The sequence below is a fragment of the Aythya ferina genome, assembly GCF_964211825.1.
Source record: "Aythya ferina genome assembly, chromosome: 1".
Taxonomy (NCBI): domain Eukaryota; kingdom Metazoa; phylum Chordata; class Aves; order Anseriformes; family Anatidae; genus Aythya; species Aythya ferina.
In genome coordinates, this window is record NC_140296.1 from 61789343 (window position 1) to 61810777 (window position 21435).

Consider the following 21435-nt stretch of genomic DNA (forward strand, 5'->3'; position numbering starts at 1 on the left):
GTATGCCTGTCTTCCACCCTGTAGGTGAATGACTGTGAGGGAGCAAGTCCCCATTCCCACAGATGATGGGAGGAAGACTGGGAAACTGGACCTCATTGTTTCAAGTGTTAGTACTCTGTCTTCAATATAATCAGTATAATTTATATTAATGCTGGAAAGAGTTAAATAGAAACACTAACACTACTAATTTCTTCATTTCTGCAATCATCATTCTATTTCATCTGGAATCTGAAATGTCTTATTACTGAATTTCCTTATTTCTACATCAACTTAATGAACTGTTGTATCTGTAATTTTGCACTATAAAGCAGATTGAAAAAGGTTGAAGTCTATTTTACTTTTCACCATTAGAGAACCTTCAGAAATTCATTTTGGCTTCAAAAAAGACAGTTTTTATAATAGCTTATTGTTTGATCATGACATGGAAGATAAATGAAGATGCATCTGGAATAAGGTAACAGTGCTCCTGTGACTGTACCAGAGGTCATAAGTACATAACAAATGATTAATTATTTCAAGATACCTGGAGGACCTGGCAATCCTTCCCGACCTGGATCACCTCGTGTACCATTGAGCCCTGGGTATCCCACTGGGCCTGGGTCACCTGGGAATCCTCTTGCACCTTTAGCTCCTAAATTATATAAAAGAAGTAAAAGGAAAGTGATGATCTAAACAAACAAAACAGAAATTTGCATATAATGTAAGCAAAGGTAGTGGTAAATATCATAATTATGTATCTCCACGTACAAAGATAAACTTTAAAAAATATTATGGGATTATACTGTGCTCAAGATCCCAAGAATAGATCAAAACTAAGTGCTCTTACAAACATGGATTAAAAGGACTGCCCCTGACTTTAAGACTAATGATAATGGTGCCTTTTAGGGTGAAAATCATCAGTTTCATAGGCTTTTTGAGACCTTTTAAAATAATATTTTGTAATTAAGCGTTTTAGCTTAAGGTTAAAAGAAAATGTCAAAGGAAGAATGCTCAACAGTAATGGGCACAGGTGAGATAATGTTGGAGGAACAATTTTTTCCCTTTCCTGCTAAACTGATCACAGGACAAAGCTGACTGGTTTAGATAACCAGAAAAAGAAATGTAAGGCTAAAGGTTAGATCTACTTATCCTAGAAACTGAATACAAATTAACTAGCCTACTTACTATTTTTGTAGTAGTGTGGGTTTATAGCTGTGCCCTGAAAAAGTGTTCCTCTGGCACTGAACTCATGTTCATATTGATTTATCTCCTGAGAGGTAAAATGAGACCTCACTTCCTCGTGGTGTAATACTTGACATCCGGGTAAGTACAAATATTACTGTTTCTTAACATCGCAAAATCTGGAACCATTTCATAGGATTCTTTTCTTTCTGTTACGTTTATAAAACTATTATTTGTGTTTTTTTTTTTTTTATTTTTTATTTTTCCCAAGCAATAATTTTATTACATGACTCTTGTCAATTAATTGTATTCCAAGATCCAGACATTTGGTGAAGTTCCTTCAAAATAATTCCTGGGGAATGCCTTCTTTCTCTCCCCTCCCTAGCTCCTTGAACTCTTTAAGTTCTCAGCTGAGGATTGAAGGTCAGGAACATGCTTTAACCTTTTAAGTGTTGTTGCTTAGCATCATCATGAATTACAACTCATTTATTTATTACACTGAAAGTAATAAATACTCAAACTATGACAAAACAAGGAAAATATCACTTGAATTTTGGTATTTCTTTCCACTTTAGTTTTCTGGATTTCTGATCTAACCATTGATTTTTGCATTTTTAGCTGGTTTGTGTGTATGTATGTGTGAAGCAGAGAAGGAAACCTTTCGAAAGCCAGAATTGAAAAGCACATAAACAGCCTACACAGTGTGAAAAGTATTTTCCCAGTGCAGTACAGGACTATTGTTCTCTCTCTTATATGAACAATAACTTCTCAGAAAGCAATTTAAAAGAAAATCCTAGGCTTTCAAGTCTCAATGAAAAATTCTAACATGTCTCTTATCCAAATGGCATCTTCAACTTGTTTCCCATCTGTAATAACTGACTTTCATTTATTCTGCTCATTATTGTTCTAATTAAAAAGCCATGCTAGAGAAAGAAGGCAGCAGATGGAGAATGCATCCGCTGCTAACATGTATTTCAGTAATTCAATATATGATGCTATCTGGTGTTAACATTGTGCCAAACAGCAGTAAGAAAAGTTTTTATTTTAGAACAATGTTTAATTTGCAAGCATGTTATCTGTATGTTTGAAACAGAAAACTTAAGCATCTTATTCAACAGCAGTTATGTAGGTCCTGAGACTACTGAATACGAGGATGTAACTTAGGATAAACTGTGCGTGTTGCCAGGAATTTCAAAGAAACACAATAACATGAGGGTGTGAGACTATAGAGATGACTTTTTGCTTGATATACTGTCATCAACAACTAGGACACTGAGAGACTTGATTGTTTATAGCTGAGCTCCATCCTGGCTGAAAAGAAGGCAGGAAGTCTTGAGGACAAAACCACAACACCCTAAGCAGAGAATGAAAGTGCTGTAAAGGTGTTGGTGCTTTTGTCAATATGGAGAATGTGGGCAGGAATTATGCCCTAGGAAATCAGACCAACACAGCTACAGTGACAAGAAACTGAAAAGACGTAAAATGTGTCCTGTACCTCTGAGTTTTCCAATTCCAGACCTACCTCCAGTTGAAAGAAAGAGAATGCAGCAGAGTTCTGCATTCTGATCAGCAAGGGCCTTTTTCCAGTTTTTGGAGGGCAGGAAGGCAAAATAAATCTTAAAGTTCATAAAACATATACATTGATGAAGATAGATTTGTTAAAGAGCTAACCGAAGCTACAAAACATAAACCACACAAATCTGTGATTGCAGCATCACCTGCATGCAGCACTCTTAGAGCTAGCAGTCTGACTGCATTCACTGAAAGAAAAAAAAACTGCCAAGTTCATATGAAGGAAAGAAGAAACAAATAATCCTACTTAGAAAGAAGTTACAAAGATGGCAAGGAAAACAACATTCAGAAACATAGATCCTAATGCCAAACTAAAGGCATTAGGACTAAGGTAACACAAATCAGAGATAGTCATCATCTTTCAATAGAGATAAACCATTCCCTTTTAAGATCAATGAATTTGTTATAAATCAATCCATGCATGCCATAATAAACCTTGTGCTGGGAAAAAAAGAAGTTGACCTTAAATGTTATAGTCCAGATCTCTGATATTGCCTGAAGCACAGAGGGAACGGTTCAGAAATGGGTACATCAAGAATTTTACATTTCCCAAACTCTGAATAACCCAGTGATTTATTTATTTATTTATTGGTCAGCTGGTGATAGAATTATTTACTAAAAAAAACAGCTTTATTGCTTAGGCTGTAAGTGTATAAACTTACAGGAACTTATAGTTTGTGGTGCTGGTCAGAAATTCCCTCTTCAAGGTTAATGGTTATGATTGCTCCTCACAACTTCTCTGTGGTTCTCTCAGTTCCCATCTCACATAGTCCTTCAAACCCTGTCCCCATGCCCTCTTTGTTTTGGAAAGTGGTGGGGAACCTGCAGTGCTGTGAAGGCCCAGGATCACCAGATGGTCCTTCTGGGCTTGGTTGTAGACCAGCTCTGCAAGGAAGGCACGTGGTGCACCAGATAGGGCAACTGCATTGCATCAATCTGGCCCATTGCACCAAGCCACATTAAAGAGATTAGGCTCACCCTTGCAGAAGGGACTCTGTATATCTCATGAGGAACAGTAAGAAGCTGTCACAGTCCTTCATTGCAACTTGTGAGGTGCCCAGTCATCTTGGAGAGACCTCAATACACTCTCTACCAATATATTTGTATATTTTCTCTCTTGACTTACTTGCACATGCAGAACAGCTTTTTGCTTTTTGTTTCATGTCTGACACTCATTAACACAGGCAGAATTAGTTTAGGAATGGTGCAGCCACCAGGGCTGTGTGCTGCTTAGAACCCTCTGCCTGCTTCAGGTCAGTACTTCCCTCCACTGCCATTTCTAAACTTTAACTTCTTAAACTTCTGACTTTAACAGGTTTGGCAAGATCTCCCTCATAACGTAGTGTATATGGGAAAAAAAGGTGAAGGCAAAGCATTACCTGTGGCTCCTGGCAGTCCTGGCTTGCCTTGGGACCCCTTTGGTGGCCTTACACAGCCCCCACCTGCAAAGAAAGATGGTTAGTCACACCATGTGTGCTCACATGCTGCCTCTCACCAGCTCTGTGCCTACAGTTCGGACAACATTGTTAAAGCAGGTGAATGAAATTAACAGGCAAAAGCCTAATTTTGTAAGTTTTATTCTTCATTAAAAAGAAAACAACAACAACAAAACATTGGTTATAGGTGGCATTTTCTGGGTGGCACTCAAGCTGAGCTCCATCCCAATAATCAGCCCAGCCTATTTTACAGAGGCTATGGTAACTGCTCTTGTCAGGCTGTCATGGGAAAGCTATTTCAGGACACCTGACTTACCAGAATAAGAGAGACACTTTGTTTGCCTGCTAGCAATTTGTACCCCTGAATAAACCAAGTCAATTTCTGGTACAACTGAAGGTTCTTTAAACATAAAATTGCACTAAAACTCATTACTCAAAGTTCTTCAGAAAAGTTTCTTAAATTCCCTTTGGTAATTCATTTCTGGGATTGTTGCCATATATTGCATAGTAATCATTATTTTATCGCAATAAACACTCAGGAAAAATGAAACAAGGAACTTCTGGATGGTGAAGGTAAAACTGCAAGAATTTTAGAATATTTTCAATTTGATTCAATTACTTTTGAGCTACATACTCTATATGCACGGTTATTTGTGACCTGAACTTCAAAAAGTTTTCAATTAAGAGTATCCAAACCAGTCATCAGAAAGAACTTATCCAGCTTTAAGAGTTCCATAAGACTAAATATGGAAATACATTCAAGCCACTTGTATGTTCAGTACCTGACCATATTGGTTCAGTTCCGTCTCCTCTAGAAAAGTCTTCAATGACCTGCCCACAGTCTACAAGCAAAGAATGGGAAAGGATAGTTATCATTTAAAAGTGGAAAATCCTAAAACACTCTCATTTCTAAACAAAATGTATATTATAACATCATATAAAGTGTTCTCTTATGTATTATGCATTGGAGAAGCTACTTAAAGCCTATTTGCTATAAAACACTGAAACTCTCTGTCCGTATATTAGTTAGAACTAGGCTTGCAACCTAAATTTTCAAATTTTCAAATTAGGAGCCTATATATCCCAAGCAACATATAGGGTTGGCAGGTTCCTGCTGAGGCTTTCATATTCTGCTGAACAACCTGAAGCCAAACAAAAATACTCCAAGTCTGAGCTTTTGGGAACATGAGAGGCTCAGAAAGTTGTGAAGATACTACAAAGAGCTCTGAGGGAAAAATACATGATTTTCTCTGCTCAAATAAAAGATGAGGTTGGATGGGGTAGACCAGACAAAACCCCCTGTGAGTAATCTAAAGGCAGTACATTGCTGCATTGCCTCCAGCTGTTCAAGACACAAAAGACTACTTGCTGACACAAATATATTCACTTATGCTGTTTCAATACTCTTATTGAAACCAATAAAACTACTGGGACTTCTGAAGTGTTTTTTTTTTTTTTTTTTTTTTTTTTTAAGATTTCTGGACAACTAATATAAGCAATCCCTTTTCCTCCATATAATCCTCCACCAAATGCTAACTTTTCAACACTGGTGCCACACACAGTTTAGTAGTGATCTTCCACGGATTTGATACAAGACAGAGTCATCTTTCTTACCTAGTTGGCCAGGCTCTCCTGGTGGACCGGGCAGACCTGGAGGTCCAGGGCTTCCATCTGTTCCATGGTCACCTGGAGGACCACGGTACCCTTTTGGACCAACAAATCCTTCACCTGGAAGACCCGTTTCCCCTGGAAAGCCCTTTGGGCCTAATTCGCCTGGATAACCAGGATCGCCTGGGAAGCCCCTGATAGTATCACCCTGTGGGAAGTGAACAGAGGTGATCACTCCTAACTTTGCTGAGAAACAAACAAAAATCAAACATAAAGTTCTCTCATGAATAACATCTTACAGACAGCTATTCCTCCTGAATTGCATCCCTGCTCTTTATATCAACATTGCAAATAAAACATATTTGAAATTATCAGACATTAATTTAGACCCCACAACACCAAGGGCATAAGAGAAACTCTCTTAGAAGGAGCATTGCCCTAAAAATGATGGCCAATGAAGAGCATTTGGACAACATGTGTCACTGCTGTGGACAGCCTTACTGCCCTTTCTGAAATGCCCTGAGTAGATTTGGGGGAAACTACATGCATCACTAAAGATGAATTAGGTTTAGTTCTGATGTGGCATTTAGTTCGTACATCTTGAGAGGTGCTGACATAAAACTGTGCTCAAATGGGTTGGTTCTTCTTGTTCTGCTACTGTAGTGATGTCACTGCAATGCTGAATCTACATCTTTAAAACATCACTGGGAAATGTTTCCATTCACAGAAGTAATGAAAGTACCATTTTCACTGGCAGTATAACCCACCGTGGTCCGTACTGGATGAAATGGCTCTAGCTCATCCTCAGATATGAGGCAAGAGCATCCCAGTGGTCCAAAACATTTGTGAGATGAGTCACTCTTCTTTTGCCTACAGACGGATCTTAGAAGACCAACTGAGACTACGTGTCTAACTGCTTGATGGCTACAATTACTTAGCTGAGGTGCTACCAAGTGCATATATGACAACATGACCTATGTTTTGAGGATGTAAAATTGTACTGATTATTGCTTTCAACTCCCTCAAATCAAATTGTCACACAGAATGGCTTACACAATGCTGGATAACAATAAACTGCTAATTATCACAAGTTAACCTCTAATACCAAATTGGCCTAAATGGGTTATATATTACTACATGTACTTATTTGCTTAAATAAAACAGAAATAAAAGTGAAAGGTAGCTCAAAAAAACCCTGAGGATAAGATCAATATTTGATATATCAATAACTAGCACAGCCAGTTTAGTTATGCATCTTTATGTGTGTGTGAAGGACAGCCTGGTAATCTGCTCAGAATGAAATGCATTAGTAATTAAGTGTACTTACCGGAAGGCCAGGCTGTCCCGGTAAACCATCTAATCCATCTCTGCCTGGAAAACCATCTCCCCCTCTGACACCAGGAAGCCCAGGGTCTCCTCGGATTCCTTTGGTGCCTAAAGTAGACCTTTCATTTTAAGACTGCTTTCTCATGAAAGGTATAAATAATGCAAAATAATGTGACACGAACTTTTACTCTACCTTTAGTAGTTATGTAAAAAGAGTCTCCCTTTTGTCCTTTTGGTCCTGGAAATCCTTCTTGACCTGACGATCCCTGATGTTACACACAATGAAAAAAACACACAAAAGAAACAGGAATTCTTAAAGAATAAGTATACATACTTGTATTCCCACTGTTCTACTTAAAAACTTGTTAAAAAAAAAAAAAACAAATCAAAACAAAACCAAAAAAACACCACCAACCCTCCTTAAATTTCACTGCTTTTCTGTTACTCTCCGTGTATGGTTTCCTCTCCAGTAATCCCACTCTAGTGCCTGAATCTTTATTAACATGTGCTAACTAGGACCGAGGTCTGTGTGGCATGGTAGGGTGCTTCTGCATGAGGATGTCATTGGAAGACCTGTGGGTTTTCATACATTCGAGTCCTGTAGATGACTGCAACTGGAGAACTGCATCAGTACTCCATCAGTCATTTTTCCCTATCTTCCTTTTACTGAATTTTAAGGCAGACACTGAATGAAGGGAATTCCTGGTGCATTTATTTTTTGTTTGAAATATTCCTTTGCCATAAATTACTTAATATGATATCTTTTGCATCACTGTCTTTTACTGACATTCTCCAATCTTCTCTGAAAAAAAAAAAAAGCATGGTGGAAAAAGCATTGGTGAAAAGCATGTGTGGAAACTGTATCTCAGCTGCAGGTCATCTCAAGAATACAGGTTCACACTTCTGTAAGTCTAGAAGGGGAGAGTAAATTTGAGCAAAAGGATCCTGCTTTACCTGTCTGTATTTTCTAGCTGTGGTGGACAGTGAAGCCCCATGTAGAGATGCTTCTTTTGAACATTGCTTTATATAGGCCAAAAGAAATATCAGGAACTTAATATGATGCTGAATTATGTCATTGACTATATAACTGCAGAAATTTTCAGCAATAACACTGCATTAATAGTATGATGTTCACTTTGCTATTTTTTGCTTTCAACGTTTAGATGTGTATAATGCAATTTGGCACATAACGTGTATTTGAAATGGTTTACAGCTGTTCCTAATTTCTCTTTCTCTACAGAAAAGAATGCCCATGGGTTGGGATAAAATTTTATTTTCATTAAATTGACAAAGATCTGATCTAAATGAAATGTATTTATTATCTGTACACAAAATTTACTGAACAAGCTCAAAGAATTATGAAGTCACTTCTGTCTAAGAATATGGACCAAAAATAGCTAAGGTAACTTGTTTTATGTTGAATTTGTTGCAAACCAAAAACTGAGATAAAGTGCTTTCCCGCTGGATGATATTTTGCTATAATATAACATGTCTGTGTATGTCTTAATTCTATAGAATTCTGTGTCTTAAACTCTGGAATTCTGGGATTTCTGGAACAGAAATCATTCATTACAAAGGCAAAAAATCTTGCAAATATGAAAAATTTAACCAAAGTTCCAACACTGAAAGTTTCAAAAATACTTTTGCCTTTTTTTTTTTTTCACAATTCAAAGAAAATAAAATTTTTCATAAAAGTATTTTGAATTTTTGGAAAAAAAGTTTGTAACTTTTTTTTTTTTTTTTTTTTTTTTTACATCAACAATCAAGCCAAAGTTTATTTTATTTTAATTCTAAAAAAAAACCAAACCACGAAAATCTAGATAGTTGCAAGTGAGTTTGGTTTATGTTCAGAAAGCCAAAAGCACTAACTGAAAGTACTACATTATTATTATTAGCAAAGCACTCTTTTCAGGGCTGTTGACAGTGTTTTTTAGGAAGACTGTATGCATTTATAAACAGGAACCTTACATTTAATCAGTTTGACATATACATCTTATTAGAAACAATTTGAAGGGACTACTGAAATTGTTACCCTTCTGGCCAGATCATAATCGGTACTACAGCTGCTTTAAAGTGTTTTGCTGAAACAGCTTTGTTTAAATGGAAAATATATTTTGGATTTTGTGGAAATCTTTTGCTCTTCTCAAGATATTCCATTTTCATCTTCATCCCAGCATCTTTTGGCTTTCAGTATTTTGTAGCAATCTGAAAACAATTGAGGTGGTACAGAAAAAACTACTTTTCATCATTATTTTTTTCCTGTGGAGTATAGCTGTTTTTAATTTTTCAGTAGGCATAAAAAACTGCATCAAAGAAACAAATATCTCACTTTTGCTCCAGGGTAGCCAGGAATACCATGTGGACCTTGATCACCAGGTTCTCCTTTTCTCCCTGGCTGGCCAGGGGTTCCTGGAAAACCAGGTGGGCCAGGGGGGCCAGTGGAGCCCCTTCTGAGTTCTTCACCCAGAAGGCATTTACTGCAATCCCCTTCTTCGCCTAAGGACATGTATTGGGAAAAGAAGAAAGAACACTCTGTCACAACAAATACACTTTCAGCTGTACCCATTATATATATATACATATACTTGAAAACACTCGAGCAGTTTATCAAATACTTGAGAAAAGTGCTTATTTTTTTCTTATAAGACACTAACAACTTTACTTGTGTTAGCCTCAGATCGAATGCATCACTCCCTGAGTCATAATTCAACTTAACTCAAACTGAATACAATGGAAGTTTTACACAAAGAATAACAGTAGAGCATCTTTATAGTTATGTATTATAAACTACCTTTGGGTCCTTTTTGTCCTCTTGGTCCAGGGTAACCTTGTGTGCCAGGTCTACCTGGTGTCCCTTCCCGTCCTTTTAATCCAAAGAGAGAACCTACAAGTTTATTTGAATAAAAAGATAAGTTAATGTATTTTAGATTTACTTTTCCTGTTTCCTCCCTCTTCAAGCTGGACTGCATCTGCCTTTTTTTCTGTAACCCTTAATGTCATTGTCTAACCCAGCTTGTTATTTTTGTTGTCTTGTCTTTTTGCTTGTCTCTGCATTCCTCGGTCCTGCTTGCTTTCATCTGCTTGCAAAGAATCCGCCTTTGGTACTGCTCAGCATGAACAGTCCCACCTAGACCAGCTTTGTCAGGCTTTTTGTCCCTCTGGCCATGACTGCACTGCATGGCTGGAGCACTCCAGTGACCAGGAACTGGCTGGAGCACATGTATTTGCTTGGCTGGAGACCAGCATGAGGGGTTCAGGGAATGTATATGCTCCGACCTCATTTCAGCATGGTTACAGGACATGGCCTTGACACACACACAGCCCCAGGACCCAGGTCTTCTATCACAGACCTTGTAACTTCTTCCCAGCCCCTTACTCCTCATTGCTTCTTCTGTTATGGTGGATGATTCTTTCAATTCTTTGGTCTCTTACACCCCAAATTCCTTTGCTTTTATCTCTCAGCACAACATACTTTGCAGTACCACAGACCAATGGATTACTTCCTGCAATCCTTTTCTCCACTTCCACTCCTGCACTGCAGTGTGGTGCTTTTCACTCAATCTCAGTTAGAAGTGGCCTCTGGAGACCACCTGGTACCTTCTTCTCAAAGCAGGCCCAGCTTCAAAATCAGAGCAGGTTGCTCAGGGCCTTGTTCAGCTGAGTACCTCCAAAGCTGAAGCATCTATACAACCTCTCTGGGCAACCTGTTCCAGCAGTTGACCACCCTGAAGGTGGAAAAGGATTTCATAATATCTACGCAGAATTTCCCCTGTTGTAACTCATGACATTTGCTTATTGCCCTGTCACTTATATTCTTGGTGTGTCTGGTTCCATTTTCACTGTGACCTCCTAAGAGGTACAGGAAGATAGCAGTAAGACTTCCCCTTAGCTTTTTCTTCTCTAGGCTAAGGGAGAAATCCAGTTCTTTTAGCTGCTCCTTCTATCTCACAAGCTTTAGCTCCCTAAACATCTTGTTCATCCTTCATAAGACTCCCTTTACTATGTTAGTATCTTTCTTGTGCTGGGGAAGATGAAAAAACAAACTTTTCCAGAACTTCTCATTTTAACCTCTGTTTGCTAAACTTATTATTTACAGTCAGTGTTCTCCATTCCAGACCCTTTCCAATCTACCTCTTATCTCTTGCACACTTACTGGGACACTCTTCCCAGAATACTGGCACATATCTTTTGTTTGAAATTTCATCTGTGAAAATTATTTTTACCTGAGCAGAATGAAGGTTTAAGCATGTCCATATCCCTCCACCAGCCCCAAACAGACCTCCTTTTCAAATTTTGCCAGGAATGTCTAAAAATCATGCAAGCCTTTCTTTCATCAATGCCCCTACAACGCTTCTACCCTATGTGTCTCCCTACCACCCATTTTGTTTCATTCCCTCAACCTACTTTTTCACTTTGCTTTGCCAACAACTATCTTTAAGATAAGCAATGGTGTTCCCATGAGTTCTCCTCACCTCTCTTCTTGCACTTACCGGGAGTTCCAGCAGGACCAGGAGGACCACGCTGCCCTGGTTCACCGTGCCTACCTGGTGACCCAGGTGGGCCTGACTGATAAGCAGGAGATCCTAATTCACCTTTTTCACCTTTTGGTCCCATTTCTCCAGGTAAGCCTGGCTTATCCCCATCTCCTGAAAGAGAAGCAGAATTGTTCAGAACTCAGAAAAATTTCTTAACAATGCTGCACAAGGATCTGTAATGTAACAGAAAAGACAGTTCATGCAAACTGCATGTAGCACTCAAGGAAAAATGGAGACATTTAGTGCACAGCAAAAATGGCAACCACACTTTTCACTTGAGCAAATCAATAGCAGGTCCTGAAGCAAGGCTCTGTCATCATCTCTACTTCAGTTGTTTTGCCAGAGTCCCCCTGGGCTAAAGCATGAACACAAAACACACCTCACAGTTAGTTATCTGCTACTCTGCACCACGTATTTCACCAAGTGCACATGTGTTTTCTCCACCTCAATCCTGTACCAGTTAAAATTTGCTATAAAGTCTAGTTGTTGGAACAACTGTTATTGAGGTATTACCATCAGAGAATCCAGGAAGACCAGGCAGCCCACGATCTCCTTGCTCTCCCGGTTCTCCCTGTAGTCCAGAAGCACCTGGAAAGCCTGGTTCACCTCTTGTACCTGAAAAACATCCCCAGTTCCACAAAACACATTAGTGTGATGCTGTTTGTGACCATAAACGCTGACTTGTGGTACACTGCAGATGTCCCAGTTTACTGAAATTCTCAAAATATTAAAGTTTTGAGAATAAAAACAAACTTTTATTTTGTTTTGTTTTGAGAAAAAAAAAAAAGAAGAAACTTCCTTTCCCTGGAAGTTCTGGTCTTTGCGAACTTTTATCACTTGATGTGGTTCTAGTCTGGTCACCCTGAGCCAACACAGCTCGGCACAACAGGTAACAGTGGGCAAAACAAGCCTACTGAAAGGATCACTGAAGATATTTATGACCCAAAGGAAAAAGACAAGTCCTCTTCTATTCCTCAAAGATTCTATTTTTTTTTTCTTAGCTTTTTTTTTTTTTTTTTAAACATTAGATTAGATGAATGAGCTGTCAGTGCTGCATTTTATCCAGAGAGTCTGAAAAAGGATACAGGACACAGACTCTCCATTTCTTCCTTTCACTGGACAACAGTCACACTCTTTTATTGTTTTAATTAATTAATTAATTAATTGATTTTCTCTGTGGACTCAGGAATGCATGGATGCCTTTTGTATAGCAATCCAGCTTCAGCAGGAAAGACAAAAAAGCCACCTTGTCTGCAAAAAGGTGATTAGTGATCTCTCTTGGAAGGAAATTCTACCTTCTGGAATAGCTTAGCAAACCAAAATTTCTGAAGGAGTTGAATTCTCAGTCTTTCATTCTTTTGATCTGTGTAGCAAGTGGTAAAACATGGCTAAGATAAGCAACCTAAGCAAAAGAGACCTACCTTTTCTTGGAATGGGGTACGGAACATAGACAGGTGGTCCAGGAGGACCCATCTCGCCCTGCTCTCCCTGTTAACAGAAGTTGAAGCATTGCATTTAAGCACACTATTCTAAAGATTTTCTTTTAATATTGAAACAAAAGCCCAAGAAACACACACACACAAAAACAACTTTCAAAAACACTACAGAAACTTTTAAGAAATCTGAGACATTTCAAGTTAGCAAACAATGTGACTAGTTCAACAGTGCAAACAAACTCTTTGACTGTTGTTACATCACAGAGAAGAAAAACAAAAAATACGTCTAGTTTATGCCTTCTAGCAAATGAAACTAAAGCAGTACCTTGGCACCTCTAGGACCGTATCCACCTGGTAGGCCATCAGGTCCTGAAAAACCCTGTAATACACATAAAAAGGGTTGACTTTTCCTTTAGCAGAGAGACAATAAAATTATTTGGTCTGCAGCAGCTGGCTTCCCCTGATGTTACCGTGAAAATTATGCAATAGAGCTGAGCAGTTTGCTTCCTGGTGTGTATCAATTCAGGTTATACTATTAAGTCTCTTTGTGCTTTAATGTTCCATCCATTAGACCAAACCTAGCTCCCATCAAAGGCCAGAGGAACTTGCTGTGGCACAGGTTCTGGCAACGGTGCAGAGGGATGGAGCAACTACACTTGCACCATCCCCTTGGACACTGCAGGGTGGGAGAGTAGAAGGAGGATGTCCTCAGTGCTGGTCAACCCTGAGGACCATGGACCAGACAGACAGAACATGCCAAACTGTTTCACCAAAACTAAATGAGTCTGAATCATGATGAGTGCACTTCACTGGAATGCAAACAGCAAGCAACAAAATAGCATGAAGTGCACAGGTCCTCTTTGCTGTTTTCCAAGCAGACGTAGTTGGTTTGGCCAAAGAGAAGTCCCCCAGCTCAAAGAGAAGAACTTGGGACCACCCCTGAACATGCCTTATTCTACCTCTCCTACCCTCAGGCAAGCTGTGTCCTAGAGAAATTTTCTATCCCCACCTGCCACAGAAAACATTTCAGTATCTAAGGTCCTACCCACTTCACTCACTTAAAATGGTCGAAACTCGAAGTGTGTGTATTAAAACACGTGGCAAAACACAACACATCCAATCAAAAGGACATATTTCAGCTGCTGGAGGTGCACAAGGAAGAGTGCAGATTTCAGTGATGCAGATACAGAAGAGGTCAGAACCTGTATATTGTACTCAGTTTCTTAAAAACCTTTGTTCTCTATAGAAGACATTGATAGGTACTCAGTAAAAGAACTGGGGTTAAAAAGGTGAGCTTTTAGTAGAAAACAGTGGCCAGATCCTCAACTGATATCAACTAAAGCAGTTTCACTGAAGCCAGTAGATTTGTAAAATTCACAATAGTTAGATTATTACCCAGCATTTTTAAAACAGCATCTCCTAATTTTCATAATCGGAACAGCTCCTACATGGAGCATTAATTTTTATAGCATGCTCTAAAAGGTATTTACACAATTCAACCACTCTCAGCAAGACACCATGAACTGAAACATAGGCATCAAGGACCTTTCTGTAATGGCAACTATACTGCAAGCTATCAGAAAAGCAGCATTAAGTATCAGGTGTAAAATCTCTTTACGCTAGGTGGAGCTGGTGGTCTAGAAGTGAAGCCAGCAGCTTCCTAATTAACCAATGCTTCATATAATGTGGGCAGGCAAGGCAACTATCCTCTCTGAAGAATCAAATCATTCAAAAAACAACAAAGAGGGTATTATTGTGAATCGCAAACCAACCAGCCTATTCATAGAATCACAGAATCATTCATGTTGGAATAGACCTCTGAGATCATCTAGTCTAACCTTTAACCTAGTATTGACAAGTCTACTGCTTAACTATGCTAATTAGTACTGCAGCTACATGTTTCTTGAAGACCTCCAAGGATAGTGACTCAAGCACTTTCCTGGGCAGCCTGTTCCAATGACGCACATCTCTTTCAGTAAAGAAATTTCTCCTAATATCCAACCTAAAAAAAAACAAACATAAGAACTATTCCTTTCCATGCATGTCCAAACCAATGTACATTTCACTAAAATTGTTGCCAAAATTTACTTTCAATAAAGGGAAGCCATTGACCATTTCTGACCAAAGTGGGAACCTAAGTTGAGGTCAATCATTTGGCTTTAATGGCTTTTGCATCACTCTCTCCACACATGTATTACTGCCACACCACCAAGTTTTGTGATCAACTGAATACTTGCACAACAGTTTCTTTTATTGCTTCATGTGCTTTACGTCCCATGTGTTTCATGTTATTATTGTTTTACCTTGGTGGCAGGACAAATTCATAAACCTATTAAAGATAGAGAAGCAAAGTCATGCAGCTCATAGTTATTTGAATACTTCATGGAAGTGATTTCTAATGCTGACTGAAGAAGCCTTTTTCTGAGCATAAACAGAAAGTATGAGCTCTTACTTGTCTGACATAATGCTATTTTAAATATTTGGGTGTGTTTCCATGGGGACAGAGATTTAATGGTGTATTGGTGTATTTATCAGTTTCCTTCCTTTTTTTTTTTTTTTTTTTTTTTTTTGATATCCAAGATGTAGCATAGACCACAGATCTCAACCATGTCTGTGTGTCTGCAGAAAGCTGTTCAAACTAGTAACTTTATGCATCTAAGAAGAAAATTATAGAAATCATGGTAGCAGTAAAAGAAGAAATGAAAAAAACAATTCCCCACAGCACTTTTAAAATGTGGTCATGTAGAAATGGAAAAACGAACTTTAATTACAGGACCATTTTTTTTCTCACTGATGAGTAAACTAACTGACACAAAATTACAATGATAGAAGAATCCAGATGATGCTTTCTAGACTGCAGTTGGTGGAATTACAGGCAGAATTTGTCCTCTATAATTTACTTTTCAGACAGATTGTCTACATGTGTGTTGGAAACAACAGTCATGTATGCAATACTCACTCTTTCTCCAATGAGTCCTGGATAGCCATCGATACCAGGTAGTCCCTATGAAGGCACATTGAAATTAATAAATATAAGTAACATCATAATAAATCTTTTAAGAACCATTACTATTTCTTAGACAAAATAAGTCTGACAATTATTTCGAATCTCTAAAACTAACAGTCAGAGTTCAGATACTTTTCCAATGTGATTCACGTATGCTGCAAACACGAAAGATCTGAAATTTACTCTGGTATTAGATTTTTATCTTCTTTCTCTTAATCGGGAGATTACAAATCAACCATGAAAATTTTAAAGTCTCTGAGATTTTTAAAAAATATATGCTGAGTACTGTTCTTAGTCTGTTTAAGCACCTTAGAAACAGTGCTCCCAGAGAAACATCCATAGATGCTACAAGGTAGTAGGATTTATTTATTTATTTAATTATGTTTCTGGGGTAACTGGAGTCAAACTCGTGTTTGCTGAACACAGTTTGAAGAGAGCTAATGTGGAAATCGTAAAATTAAGACTATGCTGGGGATCAGGGGAGGAACGATCCTCCCCTGGGGAGATCCATGGGGATCGCGGTGAGCGAGCACAGCTTTGGGTGAGTGATGCATGACGTTTCCCCGTGAGGGTGTAGTCAAACCTGTGAGTCATGTGGGGCCCTCCTTCTGTTACCATTTCACAATGCCATTTTTCTTTTCCTGTACCAGGGATTTCAGAGCTGCCCATAACTTGGAAGACATGGGCTGAAGGGCTCGCATGTCTGTGGCTTGTTAACCTATGTTTTGCTCCTAAAGGCAAAGTCTCAGATTGGACTTGCACATTTAGCAATACTAATTTTACCTTTGAGGAGTGACTCACCCTTTGTCCTGCGAAGCCCGTTACCCCTTTTTCACCTCTTTCACCAGTGTATTGTATACCCTAGGAAACATTACATTCAGATAACATATTTCTACATAAAGTGAAAAAAAAAAAAAACAAACAATTTTAATGGAAGCTAAACAGAAGGAAAAAAACATCATTGTAACACATGCATGATCTAATTATAGCTGCATGTGAAAGAACCAGTGTCTTTAAAGTAGAGTGCAACATGCTTGCTTCATTACATTAGCAGGATCAGGCCATTAGGCAGAGGACAGGGTTTCCCTTCTATCATCTCCTCCTTTATTTCTTTTATATCTGTGACTCTGAAGAGAAGCCAAAGCAATTGTTCAGCTATACAACCAATTAAGCAACTCAGCGTATGTCCAAATTATAGCTTTAGAGAACTATTTGGCAAATACAGGCATGCTACTACTATTAAAAAAAAAAAAAAAAAAAAAAAAAAAGAGGAGAAACATATCTGAAACATATCCCACTCTGCTACATCAAGATAAAATCTGTGGTTTTCCTAATAGAGTCACAACAAAATTCTGCATGTATAAAATATGACCATCAGCTAAAAATATGACTAGGAAGTGCATATGGAGGTCAGCAGGGCTTACACTGCAGGTTTCTGCCATAACCCATAACCTCATTGGGAAGTTAACCAGACTGTTTGAGAAAATAAAGCTCTGCAAAATGCCCAGTGAGGCATCCCAAGTTGGTGAAGACTGTATTTTAAACCACTCTGGGAAGTAAAAAAGAACTACTCAATAGTAAAGCTATTTGGACAGACTAGAGTTTGCATGTGAGTTAATTAAACCACATTCAGTCAAGTTCAATTGACAGCTCTAAAAGACACAGCAACACATGGGATTATTCTCAGTCAACAGACCTATGAGACCAAAAGTTTGTATGTGCTGGGCAGCAGACTGAGAAGGATTGAGAACATTTCCTTACATACATATTTAATGGGATTTAATGTAATTTTTAACATAGCAGACCATCAGCAGTAAAGAGATTTATTAATAGTTATAGCTAAAATTGAAATAAAAGTGTGAGGGAAAATCTTGGTAATTTTGGTAAACCAGCAAGAAGAGAACAACAGATTATGCTGTGAAGTTCTTACACATCATGTTGTTTAGATTTCCTAAAGCATCCAAACTGGTGCCCCTGTTTGTACTGCTCCATATTATACCATTTCAGTGAAGAATGCACCAGTATTAACTCTGATATTGTTTGTCTTTGATGTTCTCCACTTGACTTACTGGTTGTCCAGGTTCCCCTTTTTGCCCTCGTTCTCCTCTTTCACCCTAAAAATGAAGAAAAAGTGTTCAGATATGTTAGGCATTCCCATTTACATTTTATTAACTTTTTTTAATGCAAAGTTACAAATATTAAAAAAAAAAAATTAGATTTAAAAAAAAAATCTATATATTTCATAGTTTTTCTGAAAATATTTCTAGGAATAAGAACACTGTAGGATATTTCCAGGCTTGTTCATAAGATGCCTGGGTGATGAGTGCCTGGTTAATGCCTATAAATAAATCCACTTTCTCCAAGTTTTACCTATTGCTTATCTGTGAACTGTCTGATCAGATGTAAGAATTCCTCTTAGGATGAGAAAAATTGCAGCCTACTCATGATATTGTCTATATCTCTAAACTGACTACAAAGACTGTCCAGACAACTAGCTCACATCTCCCCTTAGTCATGGAAATTCCATCTTGACACCAAAGACATTTTTACATCTTTCAGTATCACACCAGTTTACTTATATTTCTGGAGCCACATGAACTTTGTAGCTTCAAATTCAGAACTGAAAACTACTGGTCTGGACATTGGTGCTCACCACAGAACATTCCTATATGAGGTATGACTATCTCTGCTCCCAGTAAGAAGCAACAGATGAGAATAAACTGTATCTTGCTGTACAGGATTTCTCCAATACCTATGGAGAAGCCTTTACTATAAGTATACAAAGATCTGCACCACAGAGATATGTTATATAAACATACACGACAATTCTGATTGCTTCCCTAAAATGTACTTCTTACAGGAGGATGATTTAATTCATTATTATGGAAAATGAGATACTGAATGATTTCTCAGCTGGTATTTCTGGTTGTAAAATCAGAAGGTGTCAGTGATGACCAGTAGCTTCACGCTTGGGTTTATTTAAACAAAATTAGCAAGTTTGCTATGATACCTTCAGTCTTACGTTGTGAGAAGTGCTTTCTCAACAGCCAACATAATAACAAAAAGTACTTTATGATTCAAGCTTCAGGAAAGCAGCAGATTTGTCTTCTGACAAACTAATGTCTTCTACGTACTATATGTAAAAGCACATTTGTACAATATTTTAGTTTTGATAGTAGAGAGCTCTTAATTCCTCTCACATTTCAGGAAAATATTCTCTAGTTACCTTGTGTTTGTCAGAGGGGACACCTGTCAGTTCTTTTGTAGGAAGCCCGGGTGGACCTGGTGGACCTGGTGGTCCCTGCAGCGAAAACGTAAGGGTATGTTTACTAACAGTTACAATACCTTGTCAAGTTGTTGATCATCACTGGCTGATGAATAGAATGAATGATGAGTAGAAAAAGAGGGATGCATATTTTCCCCTGCTAAGAATACAATTCTAAACCTCTAAATAAATTGATAGCAAGAAACAAGTTTACTTTGTGCTGTGACAAACATAAAGCAATATGTGCTTTTGCCCTGTATGCTTCCAGAATAACTTTAAAGGCTATTGCTTTATATAAAGGAGTCTGGCTCTACACATTTCGGAAATGTCACCTCTGATTTGTGTTGGTGGAAATGAAGGCACAGTTGGACCAAGACTAATGTAAAAGTTAGATGTAAAAATTAGTTCAGTTATGACATTTGTTATGGAGATTATCAAATATAGCTTTCAAAACTATGTTTGTTTTTCTATTATAATAATGTAATATAGTTGCCAACTGATAGTGTATTTAAAATAGGTTCCTTTATAAATAGCAAACAACATCATCCTGTCCTGTAGTGATACTAATTCATCAGTTTTTCTTTACCTGTTCGCCTTTTTCTCCATAGAAGCCAAGGCCCCTGTTGCCCTGCAAAAGCAATAGGTCAAGATTTACTAGAAGTACAACCTGGTTTTCAAATGCAAAATTCAAATTTAAACACACTGAAGGGCCTTTTCAGACTTAGAACTCTGTAGGATGCCACTGAAGAAGAGTAACAAGTAATAATCTAGTTTTACCTCAAAGTATTTTTAGAGATTTAGAAGTATTTTTATAGATGTAAACATCAGAAAGATGACTCTAATTGAAATCTCATGTTACCAGTGCTTCTTATAACAGACTTTGAGTCATTCGCTGAGTAATGTTGTGAAAAGATCAAGCACTTTAGCAAGTTTTTTTATGGAACCAAACATTAAATAGAAATACCTAGGTGGGTCAGAACAATTAACTTATATATTTATTTTTTTTTCCACTGAGATACAATTGAATATTGTGCAGACTGCAAGGATTCTCTGTTCATGGGAAGCTACTGTGACTACAGTAGCAAATTAAATCTGGCTCTAGAACTGGTTTAATCATTTCAGGGCAGCCGATCCCAGTGTAAGATTAACTTCTTGTGGTATGCAGCCAACACAGAAGGTCTTGTGCTACACAGCCTTTGGATCAGCCTGTGGTTCTTTATTTTACTGCCTCCAAGTGGGTCTTGGATAAACCTTAGTGACACAAAATCAACATGAACAGCTTTGAAACAAAGACTTACTTGTGGTCCTTGTGGTCCTGGGGGCCCTGGTGGTCCCTAGGGAAACAGAATATGTGAGAGCAAGTTACTTGTCACTTTGTAATCAATGCATGCAGGTCAGTTACTCTATGTCAGAAATAAAAGCATGTATTTGGAAAATAGTGTAATCCTTAGCGCTCAATGTACTATCCTTGATACATTAGCTGTGTTTATTGCTCTGAAAAATACTCTTCTAAATCATATAATAATCTTTCCTAACATAATAAAAGTCTCCTGGTTTATGAAATTCTGAAATTAATGAAATTCTGTTTTATTTCAAGTAATAAGAACTTGTGCTTTGGATCCTGACCTAGTAACATTTTAACTTCAGACCTAAAGTTAAGCACATCTTTAACCACTTCACTGGACTAGTGTCTTGGTACTGCATTGGTGTTTAAAGGGTGTTAAACTACCTTGAGTGTATATCAGATTCCCAATTTGGTATATTACAGAATGAAAAAAGAAGATGGTGGGAAATGAAACTAGAACAGACATAAATGCTTGTCTTACAATATAGTCTTACAAGAAGAGCAGTAAGGAAAGCTATTAATTGGACAGAAAACCTACAGTGCTTCAGTCAACTAGGGTAGTTAATAGGCTCCAAAGGATCCTAAGCATTAAAAACTGTCAAATGTGGGAGAGGTGGGGTGAATAAGAAGCATGAGCTTTTCAGAGAAGGAGATGGTGAATAAGAGGAATAATAAAAGTGAGACAGCTGCCGATGGAACTGACCACCTGCTGAGCCCCAAAGGGGGTACAACCTGGGTTATGCA

General features: G+C 38.0%; 1 protein-coding gene across 1 annotated transcript in view; it reads right to left on the minus strand.

The window, feature by feature from the left end:
• COL4A2 (collagen type IV alpha 2 chain) overlaps positions 1-21435 on the minus strand; it is a 135467-nt gene that overhangs the window by 22143 nt on the left and 91889 nt on the right. Inside the window, exons 10-27 of the mRNA XM_084515166.1 lie at positions 20645-20680; positions 19933-19974; positions 19308-19382; positions 18151-18195; positions 16883-16942; positions 16034-16078; positions 13400-13453; positions 13060-13126; positions 12152-12253; positions 11594-11749; positions 9895-9987; positions 9433-9599; positions 7297-7369; positions 7105-7211; positions 5784-5985; positions 4952-5011; positions 4113-4175; positions 524-631 (exon numbers count right to left, since the gene is read on the minus strand). Coding sequence (XP_084371292.1) covers positions 524-631; positions 4113-4175; positions 4952-5011; positions 5784-5985; positions 7105-7211; positions 7297-7369; positions 9433-9599; positions 9895-9987; positions 11594-11749; positions 12152-12253; positions 13060-13126; positions 13400-13453; positions 16034-16078; positions 16883-16942; positions 18151-18195; positions 19308-19382; positions 19933-19974; positions 20645-20680 — 1555 coding nt within the window. The remainder of the gene's footprint in view (positions 1-523; positions 632-4112; positions 4176-4951; positions 5012-5783; positions 5986-7104; positions 7212-7296; positions 7370-9432; positions 9600-9894; positions 9988-11593; positions 11750-12151; positions 12254-13059; positions 13127-13399; positions 13454-16033; positions 16079-16882; positions 16943-18150; positions 18196-19307; positions 19383-19932; positions 19975-20644; positions 20681-21435) is intronic.